This window comes from Octopus bimaculoides, chromosome 5 (genome assembly GCF_046866305.1).
Source record: "Octopus bimaculoides isolate indiv1 chromosome 5, ASM4686630v1, whole genome shotgun sequence".
NCBI classification, from domain to species: domain Eukaryota; kingdom Metazoa; phylum Mollusca; class Cephalopoda; order Octopoda; family Octopodidae; genus Octopus; species Octopus bimaculoides.
In genome coordinates this window covers 106,861,829-106,881,158 of record NC_142932.1, presented here as the reverse complement: position 1 = coordinate 106,881,158, position 19,330 = coordinate 106,861,829, and the positions used below count along the sequence as shown (strand labels likewise).

Below are 19,330 nucleotides of genomic sequence, written 5' to 3'. Positions count from 1 at the left end.
CATTAGTCATTGCCTTCATGAGGCCCAACATTCAAAGATCATGCTTCACCACCTCATTTCATGTCTTACCTCTTCCACAGGTTCCCTCCATGGTTAGAGATCGGCACTTTTTTACACAACTGTCCTTGTCCATATGCATCACATGATCATACCAATGCAGTCTTCTCTCTTGCACACCGCATCTGATGCCTCGTATGCCAAACTTTTCTCTCAAGACACTTATACTTTGTTATACCTGCACACTGACATTGCACATCCAGCAGAATATACTAGCTTCATATTTTTCAAGCCTATGCATGTCCTCAATGGTTACAGCCCATGTTTCACTGTCATGTAGCACAACTGTTTGCACACAGGCATCATACAATCTGCTTTTCACTCTGAAGGAGAGGCCCTTTGTTGCCAGCCGAGATAGGGGCTCTCTGAACTTTGGCCAGCCTATTCTTATTCTTGCAGCTACCCTCTTGGAGCATCCTCCTCTGCTACTGACTTTTTCACTTAGGTAACAGAAGCTATCAACTACCTCTAGCTTACCCAACTGGCATTTGATGGAGTCTGTTTTCAGTACATTTTTTGTGTTTATTGTAGCTGTTTCCAGTTAACCCTCCTCTGATATTGCTGCACCGCTTATGTGACCCCACCCCACCCCACCCCACCCCACCCACACACACACAGGGTGCTCAGGCTGAATTTGACAGTTTGCATAGAAGGAAAAGAAAACACACTATGCCATCCAAAAATAAAAGATTTTTTAAAATTCAAAAGATATCAACTTGGTTTTGGCTGGAAGAAAACATTTTATTTAGAGTAGCCACTCTCAGCTTCTATCATGGCCTCAAGATGGCTCTGGAACTTGAAACATACATTCCTCACTGTATCCCTGACAAAATCTTTGATCTTAGCCACCAACTCAGCCTTGGTATTGCAGGCAGAGCAGTTGGTGTCTTTCTTAACCATGCCCTACACATTACAATCAGGGGAATTAGGTGGCCAGAAAATGGGGTTGGTGAAGTCATAGAAATTCGGTAACAACTATTTCTGACTCTAGAAGTATGGCAAAGAACTGAATTCTGCTGTGATACATATAACCTTCCAACAGCAATCCTCTCCAGCCAAAGTTTGACCACAGCCTCCAGCAGCTTCATATAGCCATTTGAATTGAGCCTAAGGCCCTGTTCAAAAGTGTGGGGTGACATGATATCATCCTCACTGGAAACACACCCAAATATTATTACAGTTTGGTTGAACTTGGTTTTCAAGATGTCCATGTCATGTTTTGCAGCCTTTACAGTGTTCACAGAGCATTGAGTATTTTGCAGCAGTCATGATATATATTTACATATAATCTAGTGATACCACTGCAATTATTTTTTCTATCACATATTACAGCTGCTTCGGTGAAATTAGTCAATGGTACTAACCCTAGTAATGGAAGGATTCAAATAACCATCAATAACATCACTGGTACTATATGTGATGACAATTTTGACGACAAAGATGCCACTGTTGTTTGCAAGCAGCTGGGATATAAGTAAGCCATTCATTTAATTGATATCTTTCTTTGTCTAATTTGTGATTAATCATTACTATTTTATACTGTTTTACTTTGAGTAAAAGGGTGAAGTTTCTTCCTAAGTTATATAGACACATAGAGCCAGTTTCCCAGATTTTCTCACATACATACTCTCCACTGGACAGGATGCTGGCCCATCACAGGAATAATTTTTGTTGGCTGAGTGGACTTGAGCAACATAAAATGAAGTGTTTTGTCTGCTTCAGGAACTGAAACCACAATCTAACAATCAGGAATCTGACACCCTTACCACTAAGCCATGCACCTCTCCTAACCTTCCTGAATCATATAGAGTCATAGGTCTAGTTTCCCAGATTCTGTGGTGTAATACCATCAACAGGATGCTGATCCATTGCAGGATTAACTCATTTTTGCCAAGTGAGTGGATTAGAGCAGCATGAAATGAAGTGTTTTGCTCAAGAACACAATGCAATTCCTGATCCAGGAACTGAAACCACATTCTTATGATCATGAGTCCAACTCGCTAACCACTTGGCCATATGCCCTCAGAATGTTCCTTGTAAATTTGAACAGTTATTTGTAACAGAAGGAAGATTTTTTTTACAGCTAAAAGATAGTTTTATGTGCCATTTATTTAAATCTTTGCTTCGTTTCTATTACACCTTTAGTTATTTTGTACTGATTTTGTTATTATATCCCATGTCTTAATGTTTTTCTAGATCAGGTATTGCTTTGCCAGGAGGTACCTATGGAAAAGGTAAAGGTATTATTTGGTATGATGAGGTCGAATGCTTTGGTGATGAAGACAGTATTGGATATTGTGAAGGAAATCGTCGGGGTGAACATGACTGTGACCACACAGAAGATGTTGGTGTGCAATGTTACAAAGATGCAATAACAACAACTACTTTCCTTACATCAACTACTGTAGCAACAACAACCACTGTGGGTAAGTAAAGATGATAGCCAATGCATTTTCTTATATCCTGATACAATCACAATGGCAGTACAGATTAAATTATGTTCCATTTATGAGGTTTAATGAGATTGAAATGCATTAGGGGCTGTCACTATGCTATCAAAGATCAGATTCACTTTCTACAACATTCCTTTTTTAATTATTTTTAATTTAATTTTTGTGGATTTAAATTCCACCATTATCTCCTCCTTAGTTATTAAGACAATGATTTTCTTCTTCCTCATTGCAGATGTAATTTTAATTCATTAGAATTTCTTGACTCACTGCAGTCAGTATGTAAGTGCCCACTAAACTGTGTTTTTTATACTCCGGTGTCTCTAGGAATCCCTTTCCCATAGAAATTTTTAACAAGTTATAATGCAACTCAGTGTTTATTCATAAAAATCCTATGTAACTTTGTAGTCAGTCTCAGATATAGCAATAACAGACTATGCTCTGTTTAAGAACAAAACATATCCAAATTTGTCTCTAGATGTCAAAGATCAAACATATTCTCAGCTGTATTCTTTTAATTTAAATTGATGGATTTATGCCGCTTGATTATTTTGACAAGAAATTATCATCAAGCTAATAATCTTTTTTTTTTTTGTCAATATAGCCCACTATATTTAGTATGTTCGTGCCTACTGAACTATATTACACACATATATATATATATATATATATATATATATATATATATATTTGGTATATATTTGAATGCAAACCACAATTTACTTGCCTTTCAATTCTCTAAAGTCAATTAAAAAAGTTACTAAGTCATTAACTATACCACATCTCCTCCAAAACCAAAATTGGTTTGCAGTTGTAATGTGAGGAACAAAACAAGGTTCACCTACCTCTCAGTGTCAGCTGTCCAGCTATGTTAAATCCAAGGCATACCCTACCCATGTTGCCTATCACTAGTAGCTACTGCTAAAGCCCTATCTCACTCTCGCATCCATGCATGTCCATTCACCACGACTGCCCCAGGAGCAAAGAGGACCACACTGGTCTTACTTCCTTCACTTCATCACTCCATCTTCTTCTTCCTGTGGGGCCCCTCAGCTATTGGCATCACTGCCCTTTCCTTCTGGTTCACCCCATCCTTACACGCCCCCCCCTCCCCGGATCTCAAAAATCACCTCCTCGCTTCACTTCATGTTGAAATCTGCTATCTACCCAGGCAGAGGTCTCACTTGGTGTGATCTCTGCAGCGATGGAGCTTCACTTGCTTCCTCTCCTTTACCTTCATCATCCAACGAAGTGACAACTCTGCAAACATCCAAAACATTTCATCCACAGAGACATTATTTTTGGAATTAACAGCCATCACTGTCCCTCTGCTCCACTGCTATGTGCAGTGTGCCTTTGGGGGCTTGACCCTGACTTCCTCTTCTACCTACACGAAGGCAGGCTCCTTCTCTTCTACAGCATGTTGTAATGTGCACGGATGCTACCGTTCATACCTGAATATCACTCTATGTAGCACAAACTCTTCGTCCTGATTGGAGTGATGTATTGTACCAAAATACCACTTCCAGTGGTGAGATGCCTCTTCTCTCCACCATGGCTGTGATTGTGTGATGGTGTCTTTCCATGATTCCATTTCCATTGAGCTTGTATGCTGCTCTTAAGAAGCAGCACACGTTCCACTTACCAAGCATCTCCTACAACACCTCCAAACGAAATATGGTGCCATTTTCCATCAGCAATTCCTCCACAGGGCCCCACTCATTCAGGATATACATACAACCTCATCTGCAGTACCCATCTTCATTTCCCTCCATATGGCCATCTGACTCAATCTGTAATCGACCATCAAAAGATACATCTCCTGCTAGTTGTGTGTCACATCTATCACCAGTCGTCTCCAGTTGTACTCTAGTGAGATGTTTCCTGACTTGTGCATACCTGGTGCAGAGTTGATAGATTGACACCTATCACAGCTCCTGACTACCTTTTGAATGCTCTGCCTAGTGACATTGGAGTCAACCTCCTGCTTCTATCCACACCCATATGATGCATGGCATGCAGTCTCCTTTGTTCCAAGTCACCTTGCTGACACACTGCAGCTATTCTCCACTCTGAATCTTCCGGCACCACCAACCAGCCTTTTTCACCCTGGTTAGAATGTCTATCTTATTCCTCTCTCAGGGCACAAAGATCATGCTCAGCTTCAAACCGAATTTGGCAGCTAGCTCCCTCAGAATCCCTAGGCAGTACTTTATTAACATCTCTGCAGCCCCTGTGGTTTGAACTCATTTTTCATCAGTGATCACTGATCCTACACATCCAAGCACAGTAGCTGAATTGGTTTGGATTTCGATGGAATGCAGCCCCACTCTCAGGGTCAAATTCACCCCCTTCAGCACTGCGTCCAGCTCAGCCATGTTGATGTGGTTGTAATCATGTTTTTCGGAGCCAGGCTGCATCCTCCACTTCAACACCTCTAATTTCTGGGACAACCCTTATCACTATGCTACTAGCATCACACCATTCAGTCCCATTCCCCAACTTGGGAACATATCAACATCCTCTTACTGGGTCTTCTGCTCTTACCTTCTCTAGGATCTCTTGCATCATCGCCACCATCCTCTCTCCCATTTTGTCTCCCTAGCTTGCCCCATCTGCTCATATCTTGATATAGCTGCATGCTATTCAAAGCCATCCTGTGATTAGATAGTGACCTACTAGTCTCCCACATATCGAGAATAGTTCTCTTCTGTCGATGTTGGTGCCCAGTTCCGGGATCTCATTCTCTCTCCGAAACACCAACACACTTATTTTGCCTCTTTGAAACTTGAGCCCAAGTGCAGCTCCTTCAACCATTGACTCTGGTGGTTTCGCAGTCAGCCTAAATATTTTTAGGTGACTTATGACCTCTGCAGCAGACACTACAGTCTTATCTACCCAGATGTCATCTATATAGGAACTGGTGGCCATTTTTACCTTGTCCACCTTTCCCAGGGTAGATTTGAGCACTGTTGCCATGATCTTTGGTGCAGAATTCAGCCCAAACCCCAACTTAGTCCAACAGTATATCTTTATATCATATCAGCCTTTATATCATATCAGCTGATATTGCCACAGTTTCTTGCTCATATGAAGCTGCAGATATTCCAACTTCAAGTTGAAAATCGTTGCCACCCTTGTCATCTATCTCCATTCACACAATGTCTCTCCAAAGATGTCAGTCACCTCACTGCCCATGTGTCATGATACATGGCCATTCATCTTTTGGAAGTCCAGTCTCAGCCTGACCTTGCCCTTCATTAGCTGCCTCGCTGCCATTAATGGAAGCACTCTGATCTTCATCTCTTCCTTCCACGAGATAAGGATATTCTTCTTGATCTATCCCTCTACTTCTCCTTCAAATTCACTCCTAGCATCTCCTTTCAAGGTATGCTGATAGCATCTCAGCCTGTTCATCAGCATTGGGGGCTCCCCTTTCCAGTGTCACTCTACCATCCACTGCTGACTATCGAACACTGCTTGAAAATCTTTATCCTCAGTGGTGTAAGCAGTACAATCCCCCATGGATCTCTACCCATCTCATATTGCACACTCACAGCGCATGACACTCCCACACCACCAAATGAAACCCTGTCTCCACTGACACTAACACCTCCAAAGCAGTTGATCACATCAATTCCATTTATCACAGAGTCAATCACAATTGCCCGCAACCTCACTGTTGTGCCCCACACCACTATCTCTACTTCACTGCTACCCTTACATCCAATTTCGCTGTGTTGACCAACCAAACACTACTTGTCCCTTTCCATTTTTTGCCAGGGTCATGATAGATGATGTACAACCTGTATCCATGCCTCTGAATGCCTTTCCTCCAACTAAGACTTCAACTATGAGCAGTGACTGTACAAGAGCCCCTATTTGCTTGCAGGGGAAATTTGGAAGGCAACAACTTCCCTGTGGCCTATTCCCTGGCTGTAGTTTTGAGTTATATGCTTTATCTGCTTGCACCAGTTGCAAACGGGTTCAGGCTTTGTCTCCACACAGGTCCTCACCCTGTGTGGCCCCTCGCACTTGAAACACCAGCCCATAAATGGTCACTGTCACTCCATGGCAGTTTTTCTCTCCTCATTCTTTACTGATAGCTGTGTATCATTGTTGGCTTCCACAGTTGTCCATTGCTGCTGCATTCCACCTGGGCTTGAGGGATGAGCTCACTCATCGCTATTTTATTGCTGCCTGGTAGTTGTTGCAGTCATACTGATATGTTGTCAGAGAAGCCATTTACAAAGGCCATTCGTGCTGCCTTTTCTAGCCCCACTCTGGTAAAACCAGATAGCATGGCCAGTCTCTGAACCTCTGCTGTGTACACGTCTACCTGTTCCCCTGTCCACCTGACCATTCCCAGCTTGGCGAACGCAGTGCCCAATCCTTCCATAAAGGCTTTCTTTAAGCACTGCTTGATCTTCACCACATCTAGTTGGTCCATCTCATCCATCTCTTGATATAGAGCCATGAAACCTGCTACATCATCAATGCCTTACAGCCTGGCCACCATCTTGATTTTACGGATCCAGGCAATCACATCTCCTTCCCCACAGAAAGGTCTGATGGCATTACTGCCAATCCTTATTTTCACTGCCATCTCATGGAAGGGGACAACATCAATGGAAAAAGATATGTGTGTATGAGCACCAAAATAGCTTGTAATGTGCGAGAATTGTGATGTGAGGAATAAAAGATGGTTCAACTACTTTTCAGTGTGTTAGCTGTCTAACTTTTTTAAATCCAAGATGTGCACTAGCATAGCTAGACTGTGTGCTGCCTGGGGTGGCCCTTCCATTTTCTGCACTCGGTCCCCACAAAAAAACCACATATTGCCTACAGCAAAAGCCTACAACAGGATGAAAAGTGCCACCCAGGGGTGGACTTCCCAGGGCAGGCTGCCCCTACCACTTCCCATTCCCCAGCTATGCTAGTGCCAATCTGTCTCACCTATCACTAGTAGCTACTGCTAAAGCCGTCTTACCCTCTCATTCACATATGTCCATTCACCACAACTACCCCGAGGCCAAAAAGGACCATGCTGGTCTTGCTTCCCTTCCTTTTTGTCTTCCAGTGGAGTCCCTCAGCTATTGATGTCACTGCCCTTTCCTTCCAGTTTACCCCATCCCCACAGCAGTCTTGAAAAGAAATGGTTATTTAAATTTTTTTTTTTTGTTTTGTTTTATATGATGTTTTTAGCTTTCCTTCATTCAAATGTCTACCCCTTTCAGATTATTTTTAGAGGTCATTGTGGGGACAATTTTATTCTAGATTACTGATTTCCTTCATTATTTAAGCTTTTAACTCCCTGGCTCCTACAAAACCTTCTGTTCCACACAAGCTCCACCTTATATTGATAAATAATCTTTGATATACCCTCCAGAATAAAGAATTACTATATTGTTTCATTTCTTTTTTCCTGGCCAGTCTTTACTTATAATCACTTGTGTCCAATATGTTAAGGTATTATCTCTCCCTCTTCTAACAGTTAGAATATTTGTGATACCAATCTTAATATTTGCATTCATAGATAAAGCCATCCTACATTAAGCTAATTGTTTGATTTAGTGTAAATCTGATATTCAATTTTATTGTATTCATTTCTAATGTTTCTAAAACATAAAACTAATTTACTATATTAGAGTCGTCGTCGTCATTTAACGTCCGCTTTCCATACTAGCATGGGTTGGACGATTTGACTGAGGACTGGTGAAACCAGATGGCTACACCAGGTTCCAATCTGATTTGGCTAGTTTCTACAGCTGGATGCCCTTCCTAATGCCAACCACTCAGAGAGTGTAGTGGGTGCTTTTACGTGTCACCCGCACGAAGGCCAGTCAGGCGGTACTGGCAACGGCCATGCTCATCTCGCTTGAGAAACCTCATGTGTCACCCGCACAAGAGCCCCAGCCCAGGGGCACCGGCAACGATCCCACTCGAAAATCCTACAACAACCCCACACAAGAGCCAGCTAAGGGGCACCGGCAACGATCTCGCTCGAAAAACCTCATGTGTCACCCGCACAAGAGCCAGCCCAGGGGCACCGGCAACGATCCCGCTCGAAAGATTTCATGTGTCGCCCACACATGAGCCAGTCCAGGGGCACCGGCAACGATCCCGCTCGAAAGATTTCATGTGTCGCCCGCACATGAGCCAGTCCAAGGGCACTGGCAACGATCTCTCTCGAAAATCCTACGACGGTCCTACACAAGAGCCAGTTCAGGGGCACTGGCAATGAACTCAGTCGAATAATTTCATGTGTCACCCACACAAGAGCCAGTCCAGGGGCACTGGCAACAATCTCGCTCGAAATATTTCATGTGTCGCCCGCACATGAGCCAGTCCAGGGGCACCGGCAACGATCTAGCTCGAAAACCTCATGTGTCACCCGCACAAGAGCACCGGCAACGATCTTGCTCGAAAAACCTCATGTGTCACCTGCACAAGAGCTAGCCCAGGGGCACCGGCAACGATCTCGCTCGAAAGATTTCATGTGTCGCCCGCACATGAGCCAGTCCAGGGGCACCGGCAACGATCCCGCTCGAAACATTTCATGTGTCGCCCGCACAAGAGCCAGTCCAGGGGCACTGACAACGATCTCGCTCGAAAGATATCATGTGTCGCCCACACATGAGCCAGTCCAGGGGCACCGGCAACGATCCCGCTCGAAACATTTCATGTGTCGCCCACACAAGAGCCAGTCCAGGGGCACTGGCAACGATCTCGCTCGAAAGATATCATGTGTCGCCCACACATGAGCCAGTCCAGGGGCACTGGCAACGATCCCGCTCGAAAGATTTCATGTGTCGCCCGCACATGAGCCAGTCCAGGGGCACTGGCAACGATCCCGCTCGAAACATTTCATGTGTCGCCCGCACATGAGCCATTCCAGGGGCACTGGCAACGATCCCGCTCGAAACATTTCATTTCATCCTAATTTAGACCAACCCTAAATCTCAGGGAATCAGAAATTGCTTTTGTCTCAATTTTTTCCTCAGACTTTTGCAGTATTGTTAGATCTACCATGGGTAATGACATCTCCACCAGCAATAGTCGAGGTTTTTAAATTGTAGATTTCTCTCCTCATTAGAACGTATAGGTTATTTGAGCAAAAAGTTCAAGAGAAAAGACCAACTAAATGACTGTGGTAACTAAATATAAGTAACTAAATGGTAAAATATTTAGTTAGAAGCATAAGGATGTATTTGATCTGATTTCATCCTGGCTCAGTCTTTAATTTCTTTATCAAACCTATGCAACCTCAAGGGTAAAAATGTTAAAACAAACTTGATTATGATCTATATTTAAATTTATAAGTTTTAAAAATTGTGAAAAATGATGTTTTTAAACATTTTTGAACATTTTTCATATAAAAAATGCAAACTTAAAAATAAATACTAACATAACATCAATTCTAAATATCTAGTCTTTATTCATATGAAAGAATTTTATTTTCATTGTCATCTTAGCACCGCCAGTCTGTGGCAAAATACCTCGCCTTGTAAGAACCAAACGTGCTGACAGAGTAATTGACAAAACATCCTACTCTAAAATAGTTAATGGTAAAGATGCCGTATATGGCAGGTATCCATGGCAGGTGACAGTTCAACGTATTACTGGACAATATTCTGGTTCATACTTCACTACATCACATTTTTGCGGGGGAACAATCGTGCATAGAGATTGGATCGTATCAGCTGCCCATTGTTTTGTGTATGTATTCTTACATAAGTTTCACCAGTTTGGACTTTTATGGAATTCATTATTTTACTGGCTGCAAAATTGATGCATGAACATATTATCTGCATGTCTCTCTTTCTCTTTCTCTCTCTGTCACTCTCTCTCTCCCTCTCTCTTTATCTCTCACTCTCTGTATACACACAAATACACATACACATATTTATGTATATGCATATATATATACATACATACATACATCCATATATATATATATATATCCATATATATATATATCTTAGAAAAAATAATAAGGTACTCAGATATCTGGATGGTTGTACATTTACAGATCCCAATATCTGAGTACCTTATTATATTTTCTAATATATAATTCCTGTACATCACCTCCAAACTTTCTAATATATATATATATATATATATATAGACACATATACATACACACACACACACACACACACACACATACATACATACATGCATACATACACACACACAAGAGATATGGAATGGAGTAGGTAAGATCCAGGCTATATATGTTTCATAATGGGTGGAACCTCAGAAATGGTAAAAATCCAAGTGAGGTGTATACTGCCAGTTATCTTCAGGCCAAGGATATCTTGATTAAATTAAAGGTTACATTGTTGTAAGGATGTACATGTTGATGCATGGAAGCTTCAATCAGAATGTGTAGAGAACACAATATCAGAGGAGTATATAAATGTAGGGAGAAATCTCTTCACTTTCTGCTAATAAGGATTTATTTGATCAATATGCTGGATATTACAATCGTGCCCTGCTATGTGCTGGATATAAATACTCAATTGAATACATTTCCATGTGGGATATTCCTCTCTCCACTAAACTCAGAACAGAAACCAGTACTGCACCCCCATTTTGTAAATGTAAACCACCCTCTATCCCACCCCTCCAATACCCATTCATATTTCAGAGTAGCAGACGACCTAACAAACAACCCCCACTATCAGATGACCCCCAAATCTTATATACACCACAACCCAGCAAAACAAACACTAGCATACACCTCCAAAACCTTATCTCCACCCAGTTAACCCCCCACCCCACCCCAATCAGATTAAGTGAAGTAGAACCCAGGATGTTATCTGGTTCCACCCCCACACTCACCCTCTTCGGCCTTAACATTCAGACTCAAATCCCCAAACTCTTCTTCACCCTACTTGAAAAAATTTCCCTAAATCTAGCCCACTTAAAAAAATATTTAACCCCCAATCTATAAAATTGTCCTACTCCACCACCACCACCAACATTGCCGAAGTTATATACATCTTAACAAAAATCCACAACCAGCTAACCTCCACCCTAATAAGTTAAATCAATACAGCCCCCAGCTTCATACATATAAACCCAAAACACCAATTGACCCCCCCTTAGCAACCCTAACTCTCGTAACTCCAACTATAATTCCTCCACTAAAACCCAATCCTTAAATTTACCACAATGCCCAACGGTACCCCCTGTAAAAAGAGAGAACAACACAGAGAATATCACCAGATACAATAGCTATCATATTATACAACCCCACAACCCCACCCTCAACTCCTTAAATACTAATCTTAATGCCAGTAATAATAACAACATGTACATCCTTGCAACAATGTAAGCTTTAATCTAATCAAGATATTCTTGGCCTGAAGAGCAGCCAGCGGTATACACCTTACTTGGATTTTTACCACTTCTGTGGTTCCACCTGCTATGAAATATATGCAGCCTGGATCTTACCTACACCAATCCGTATCTCTTGTATTTTTATTTGCACACTCGGTAACCCTGGTTGCCCGGTGTAGAATATAAAAAGAACTTCTTTCAGCTTATCATTCTTCAATACAAAAAAAATCCACAATCTTCCGTCTCAGTAAATCACTATTGTCCCTGAAAGCTTTTTTTTTATATTTACTAAGGATTGCTTGAAGCTAACTTTCTTCCTATACTTTGATCCCTGGATCTTACATTTATATATATATATATATATATATATATTATTACATTTATATATATATTTATATATATATATATATATATTATCATCATCATCATCATCATCATCGTTTAACGTCCGCTTTCCATGCTAGCATGGGTTGGACGATTTGACTGAGGACTGGTGAAACCGGATGGCAACACCAGGCTCCAGTCTAATTTGGCAGAGTTTCTACAGCTGGATGCCCTTCCTAACGCCAACCACCCAGAGAGTGGTTGGCACAAAAACGGCCACGCTCGAAATGGTGTCTTTTATGTGCCACCCGCACAAGCCAGTCCAGGGGCACTGGCAACGATCTCGCTCGAAAATCCTACGGGAGCCAGTCAGGCGGTACTGGCAACGGCCACGCTCAAAATGGTGCATCTCATGTGCCACCCGCACAAGAACCAGTCCAGGGGCACTGGCAACGATCTTACTTGGCTTGCCGGGTCTTCTCACGCACAGCACATTTCCAAAGGTCTCGGTCAGTAGTCATCGCCTCGGTGAGGCCCAATGTACGAAGGTCTTGCCTCACCACCTCAGCCCAGGTCTTCCTGGGCCTACCTCTTCCACGGGTTCCCTCAACCATTAGGGTGTGGCACTTTTTCATGCAGCTATCCTCATCCATTCTCACCACATGTCCATACCAGCGCAATCGTCTCTCTTGCACACCACAACTGATGCTTCTAATGTTCAGCTTTTCTCTCAAGATACTTACACTCTGACGGGTATTCACATTGACATTACACATCCAACGGAGCATACTGGCTTCATTCCTTGCGAGCTTACGTATGTCTGCGAGCTTACGTATGTCTGCGAGCTTATATATATATATATATATATATATATATATATATATATATATATATATATATAGACATACATACATACTTACATACTTATTATTTACATGCACATGTATTTATAGTATATACGTCCATGTGTATATATAAATATGATGATGGTGGTGAGGATGATAGGAGAAGGAAGATGTAGGTTTGTGTATATACACACAGATGAACCAATTCACATATGTACTACTAATATATTAATTACACATATCACATAATTGTGCTAACTTATATTGTGTTTATTTGTAAACTTACAATAACATCTACAGAGCTAGCAGGCATGTGTTTTTGTGAGTGAGGTTGAAATTTTTAATCCATACTTGGATTTCACACTACTTATTTTGCATGGCAGTAAAACTATGTTCATAAGAGGAAAGAAGTAAACAAAGAACTATGAGCTTACTCCGTAAATTTTGACTGTACTAAGTAATTTTTCAATAGAAACCACAAATTTTTCTATCATAATGAACATATATAATATGACCAGATACAAATTCTAATGACTCACTTTGCATATGTACAATACATAAATCGTTTTTACCTACAGGAATATGTCTCTGAAAGAGTATAGTCTACTGTGGTGATAAAATAGCTATAACAGCTTCTACTAACTACACAGACTTTGTGAATCATTCATTTAAAACTTGACTCCATTAACACAGCAGGTTATTCTGACACTGCACCATAAAACATAAGCTGTTTTGATATTTATCAATATTTATTTTGGAGACAATCATCATCATCGTTTAACGTCCACTTTCCATGCTAGCATGGGTTGGACGATTTGACTGAGGACTGGTGAAACCAAATGGCTACACCAGGCTCCAATCGGATTTGGCAGAGTTTCTACAGCTGGATGCCCTTCCTAACGCCAACCACTCAGAGAGTGTAGTGGATGCTTTTACGTGCCACTGGCACGAAGGCCAGTCAGACGGTACTGGTAACGGCCACGCTCAAAATGGTGTATTTTATGCGCCACCCGCACAAGAGCCCCAGGGGAACTGGCAACGGTCTCGCTCAAAAATCCTTACAAGTAATAAGAAAAATAGAGTAAATATAAAATGATTGGTCTTAGATTCACTAGTCTTTTATGAATGAGCTGAACAACATAGAGAAACTGTATGTAATACATAACATCACCCTAACCTTATCATAAGTCTGAACTAATTTCGATCTGTCAACATAGCATCAAATTTCTATTTTAAAACTTTAAGAGAAAAACTTCCTGATATGTTACTTAATCTAACAGCTACTACAACTCTAATCTAAGAGTGTCTGTTATATGATCAACTGCTACAACACCAGCCACTTTCTATTCTTTTACCTTTACTAATGAAAACAGCTTTGTCTTTGTGTGATGTGAGTTGAATGAAGCACAGATATGGATTAATATTTACCAGTCATACTGCACATTAAAAATATATTACTGATCCCTACACTTTCATCACAAGTGTGTATTGAGTACACTTATGTTTTCTACTAAGACATTATCTCTCTTCTACTCTCCATCTCTCTCTCTCTCTCTCTCTCTTTTTCTATCTATTTATCTATCTATCTATCTATCTATCTCAAGTTAATGGGGAAATCCCTGTATGTTTATTTGACCTGTTAAATGTAGCAGTGAAATTCCTTCAAAACTATACCTTAACATCTTTAAAATAAAGGACACATAGGATAAAATAGACACTTGGATTCGTTATCTGAAAATAAAATGGGACTGTCATAACTGGAACACTCTGATTATAAATCTGGTTGACCAAAGCTGAGCTGAGCTGAGCTGGGACAGTATAAAAACAACAGTGTGTGTGTGTGCGTGTGCATGTGAGTGTCTGTGTGTGTGTGTGTGTAAAGATCATTTACAACCTGTATTACTGTTATTTAACCATCAAGAACACATAGACAAGTATACCCGTTAAGCCTCAGTGTTACTTTGGCTTCTGTTAATACATTTAAAAAACAATCTTATGAAAGTTTTTATCTCATTATATGTCTTGACTGTCTTTCAAACATCCGACTCCCCTTCCCCAAATATCAGTAATGGCAGAAGTAAATGCAGGAGGGAATTTAGAAGAAACAATGTACTTTCTTAAGATCTTCTGGGCAGTGGTGGATTTACAATATTGGGGCCCTGAAACTTAAAATATTACAACCAGCAACAGTAGGGTAACATCCAACAAGGGTCAAAGAATTTTCGTGCCCTTGCAAGGAACTCCAGCTTCAGGCCCTGATAGCCTAAATGGTGGAGTTGTGATGTGGAGTCCTTAAAAATGAGTCTGCAAGTGAGCCCTCTATGTACTAGAAACGAGGTGTGGGTAATCACTGATATCTTTGTCGATGTGGTTGTTCCATGGCAGATAACTACAGATATTTTCCAGGTTATGCCTTATACTTTTAGAGTTATGGGGGCTTGAAAATTAGGGAAGCGTTATATACATGCATGATGCATCATTAAGATACATACAAAAATTACAAAATATTCTTTTCTGTTTTTTGTAGCAACAGTTTTGTCATATGATAGCTTCTTTGCAATGTCATTTTTTAGAGACAATACGCATAAGGAATTTAAATGCTCTTCAGTCATGGTAGACTGAAATTTATTCTTAACAAAGGAAAGCTTTGAGGAACTCCTTTCTGCTTCACAGCTTGTGATGGGCATTGTCAAGTACAGCTTATGCACAGTGGTAATATTAGGGGACACTTCAATTAATTGTTGCTCATAAATAAGCTGAAGAACTTCTGTGCATTGCATTTTAGATGGTGTGTTTTCTTCTGTGTTCTGGGATTTCCTAACTGATAACACTCATTTAGTAATTTGTGATCAATATCGTCTTCATAATGTTATATTATAAGTTTCATACTGTTCTTATCAAATTCTGAATTCTTCATCAATTCTGAGAGAAACTTGAACCTTTTCATAATCTGCTCGTATGGGTCCATCCTCTTGCTTAACTGGATTATCAAGCAGTCATAGGCTTGATTTAGAACTATCCCAAATTTTTCAGCTCCTTTCAAAGAAGCCCTTTCACTTGTCCCATCTGCAACTTTCTTTGTAACAATGCATTTGGGAACATCAGAATAATTTGAGGTGATATATTCACATAAACCTTTTGCTACTGATTCATAGTGTGCAATTCTGTTGCTGAATTTTCTTGTAGTTCTTTAACAAATGAAAGCAAAGATGCTAGCAGAAGGTAACCTTCAAATACATCAGAACCAAGGGTTTGGAGTTTCTTACTTGCTTTGTTAAAATTCTCCATAACTTCTTCCCAAATGACTGTTAAAACAGCATATTCCAATTTTACCAACTTTGCATCTCATTTAAATTTAGGCTTCTCTTCTGAGTTTTCAAACATATGCTTAAGAGTTTGTAAAATATCCCTATATTCATTTTTAATTACCTGAACTGCTTCATAGTGTGTATCACACGAGATAGAATGTCCTATGGCACATGGGTATATATATCATCATCATCGTCGTTTAACGTCCACTTTCCATGCTAGCATGGGTTGGACGATTTGACAGAGGACTGACGAACCAGATGGCTACACCAGACTCCAATCTGATTTGGCAGAGTTTCTATAGCTGGATGCCCTTCCTAACGCCAACCACTCAGAGAGTGTAGTGGGTGCTTTTACGTGCCACCAGCACGAATATATATATATATATATATATATAAATATAAAGGGTATTGTAGTTCATATGTTACTTTAAATTTGTCTCATTGATTCAATAATCAGGTATTTTAATATCCATCCATTTCTCTATATTCATTATTCCTGGCAGTATCATGGAGTACAGTCCTCAGGCACCTCCTCCACAGAGACCTGTCAGAAGCAACCATCATTACACTTCCTGCTGGATTCCCAAACACAACCAATTGAGACAATGGGTATTATCCAACCATCTCATTCATGGTCTACCTTTAGGTCTTCTGCTAATTGTCTCAGCTTCAAGAATCCATCTTGTGCTTCTTTCCTTTGGTATTCCAATCACATGTCCATGGTACCAGAGGTGTGACCTCTTAATGCAGAGATGTAGCAGTTTAACCTGAAAAAACTCCTTGATCTCTGACCTACTCACCTTATTGAGTAATGTTACTTAGAGATCCTTTGAAGGAACCCCATTTTATAATTAGGGGTCATATCCAACCAGTATTTATTCTTGCCTTTGCTGATCAATTTATATATTGGTTATTTGGGAAATATTTATATATGCCCACTAGCAATTTGTATTTTAATGATATATACTTTGTCTTGTTTCTTTTGTAGTTACTGATTAACATTAATGCATAGCTGAACTTTTTATAATTCTAAAGGGATTATTTTTCTCTCTTCATTGTTTATATTCATCTTTCCATTGTTTGATTCAAAATCTTCATTTTCAAAATTGCCATCGAAAAAGAGTCCAGTTTATTTTGATATGATAAGTATCAGTGCTACCTTTCTTTAAACATTAATTATTCACTGACAAGTTTTATTAGTCTTCAAATATGTATGCTAAGCATTCTTCTTAAATATAAACTCTATTGTTTTCCTCCAGCCAATCACCTTATTTTGTTTGACTTGGAATATCTGGCTTCAAAATAAGTAGCTTCTAGTAAAACGTATATATGTCTAATCCATACAAGTAAGGATATATGAATACAAAACTATGATTAGGCTTTTATTTTGCTATACTAAAAGAGATTCTACTCAATATTTTCACAAGGTAAATTCGTTGTTACATAGAATTATATATTTTCACCATACTTTTTGAGATAAATCATTTGATCTAAGAATATATAGAAAGATTATATATTTCCTCAACTACTTTTTTGAGGTTTGTTATCTAATTTCTTTTATAATGTTGGGGAAGTATTTAGGCAACAAATACTTGAAGCAAATTTCATTGTTCATCATCTACAATTTTGCAATTAATTTTGGCATGGATGTTACTGTTTCACTTTTTGCATGATTGCAATACAGATTATTTTCATGTGTGTGCAATGTGCCACAGTATGTAAATGTGTGCATGTGTGTGTATATCAACACAATTGATATAGGAGGTTATTCGATAAACATAACTTAAGGATTTTGTTTAGTTGTACACCTAATGCAAAAAATACATTAGTTAGAATCCTACCCCATGCAGAAGTAGGATGCTCATATAGGATTGCAGGGAATGCCCTATGAATGATCAATGCAACACTGAGGCTGTGGTCTATGAAACAGAGGTGATATCCAACGGTAGCAGTAGCAACAAAAGAACACACAGAGAAATATGTTAGCACAATGGAGGGTCCTTTGAAGGTCAGGCTAAATAACAACAGGTCCTCTTTTAGGATCCCAGAGAAGTGCAACATTACAACATTAGCTATATATGGCAATTAAAAGAGGAGGAATGCTATATAAAATTAGCTGGAAGCTGCTGGATAAATCTAGGCCAAACTTCAATGGAAATTCAATGAAAACTTTGCTGGGTATCTTCTTGAATTCAAAATGTTGAAGTTTTAGCTGCTGCTCTCATGACAGAAAATTCGTTGTAGTCTTCCTTATTTGCAGACTAAAGAATGTGAAATATGTATGAAAGCACAATTGACCAACTTTGGCTACAGCTGGAATCAAACAAGGGGAGGCAACTCTACTTTTCCTCTCAGAAAGGGATTTTTTTACACCACCAAACTGACCAAGACTGTGCATTTACCTCCATCAGTAAAGCGGCTATGTGCTTCAGGCCAGTATGTCTGATGAGTCATCTATATTGCCCGGTGCAACTGTAGACAGGAAACCAATGGTAACTTTCTGATCGGTTATATGTCATGACCAAGAATATATATATATATATATAACGTGAGAGAGTTAGGGGTTGGGGGTACAACCCACTAAGGGATAGTATCTATCCAGTATACTGCTGGGAGGGTACCCAATTATTGCTACGCTAGTGCTATACTAGGTGCAATCAATGGGAGCGGGTAAAAGTGGAGGTTTTACCCAAAATTTGTGTAACAATTAGAAAATGGAGGATAATATGCTGAACCCAACTACTTGCAGACGGTGTATCCCGTTGAATTCATTAATTTAATTCATAGCAAAAGTGACAAAGGGAGGAAGAAAAGAAAAAGAAAGAAAGAAAGAAGCAAAGCACAGGTGTCCATGGCAGACTATGTTATTTTGCCAACATGGTTTACATATAGAAGTACAAAGTACATAAGGAATTAGAGGATGAACAGAAGTTTAATCTTACAGCTGTTACGGCCTAGTTTTGGCAGACCCCATTCTATCCGAATATTCCTTTCC

General features: G+C 39.9%; 1 protein-coding gene across 3 annotated transcripts in view; it reads left to right on the top strand.

The window, feature by feature from the left end:
- Positions 1–19,330, top strand: part of LOC106874327 (uncharacterized) — a 217,444-nt gene that overhangs the window by 189,095 nt on the left and 9,019 nt on the right. For 2 of the 3 annotated variants that reach the window (XM_089352893.1, XM_089352891.1), the window contains exons 30-32: positions 1,390–1,531; positions 2,254–2,483; positions 9,983–10,226. In XM_089352893.1, coding sequence (XP_089209019.1) covers positions 1,390–1,531; positions 2,254–2,483; positions 9,983–10,226 — 616 coding nt within the window. The remainder of the gene's footprint in view (positions 1–1,389; positions 1,532–2,253; positions 2,484–9,982; positions 10,227–19,330) is intronic. The other variant, XM_089352892.1, reaches the window with a different exon arrangement.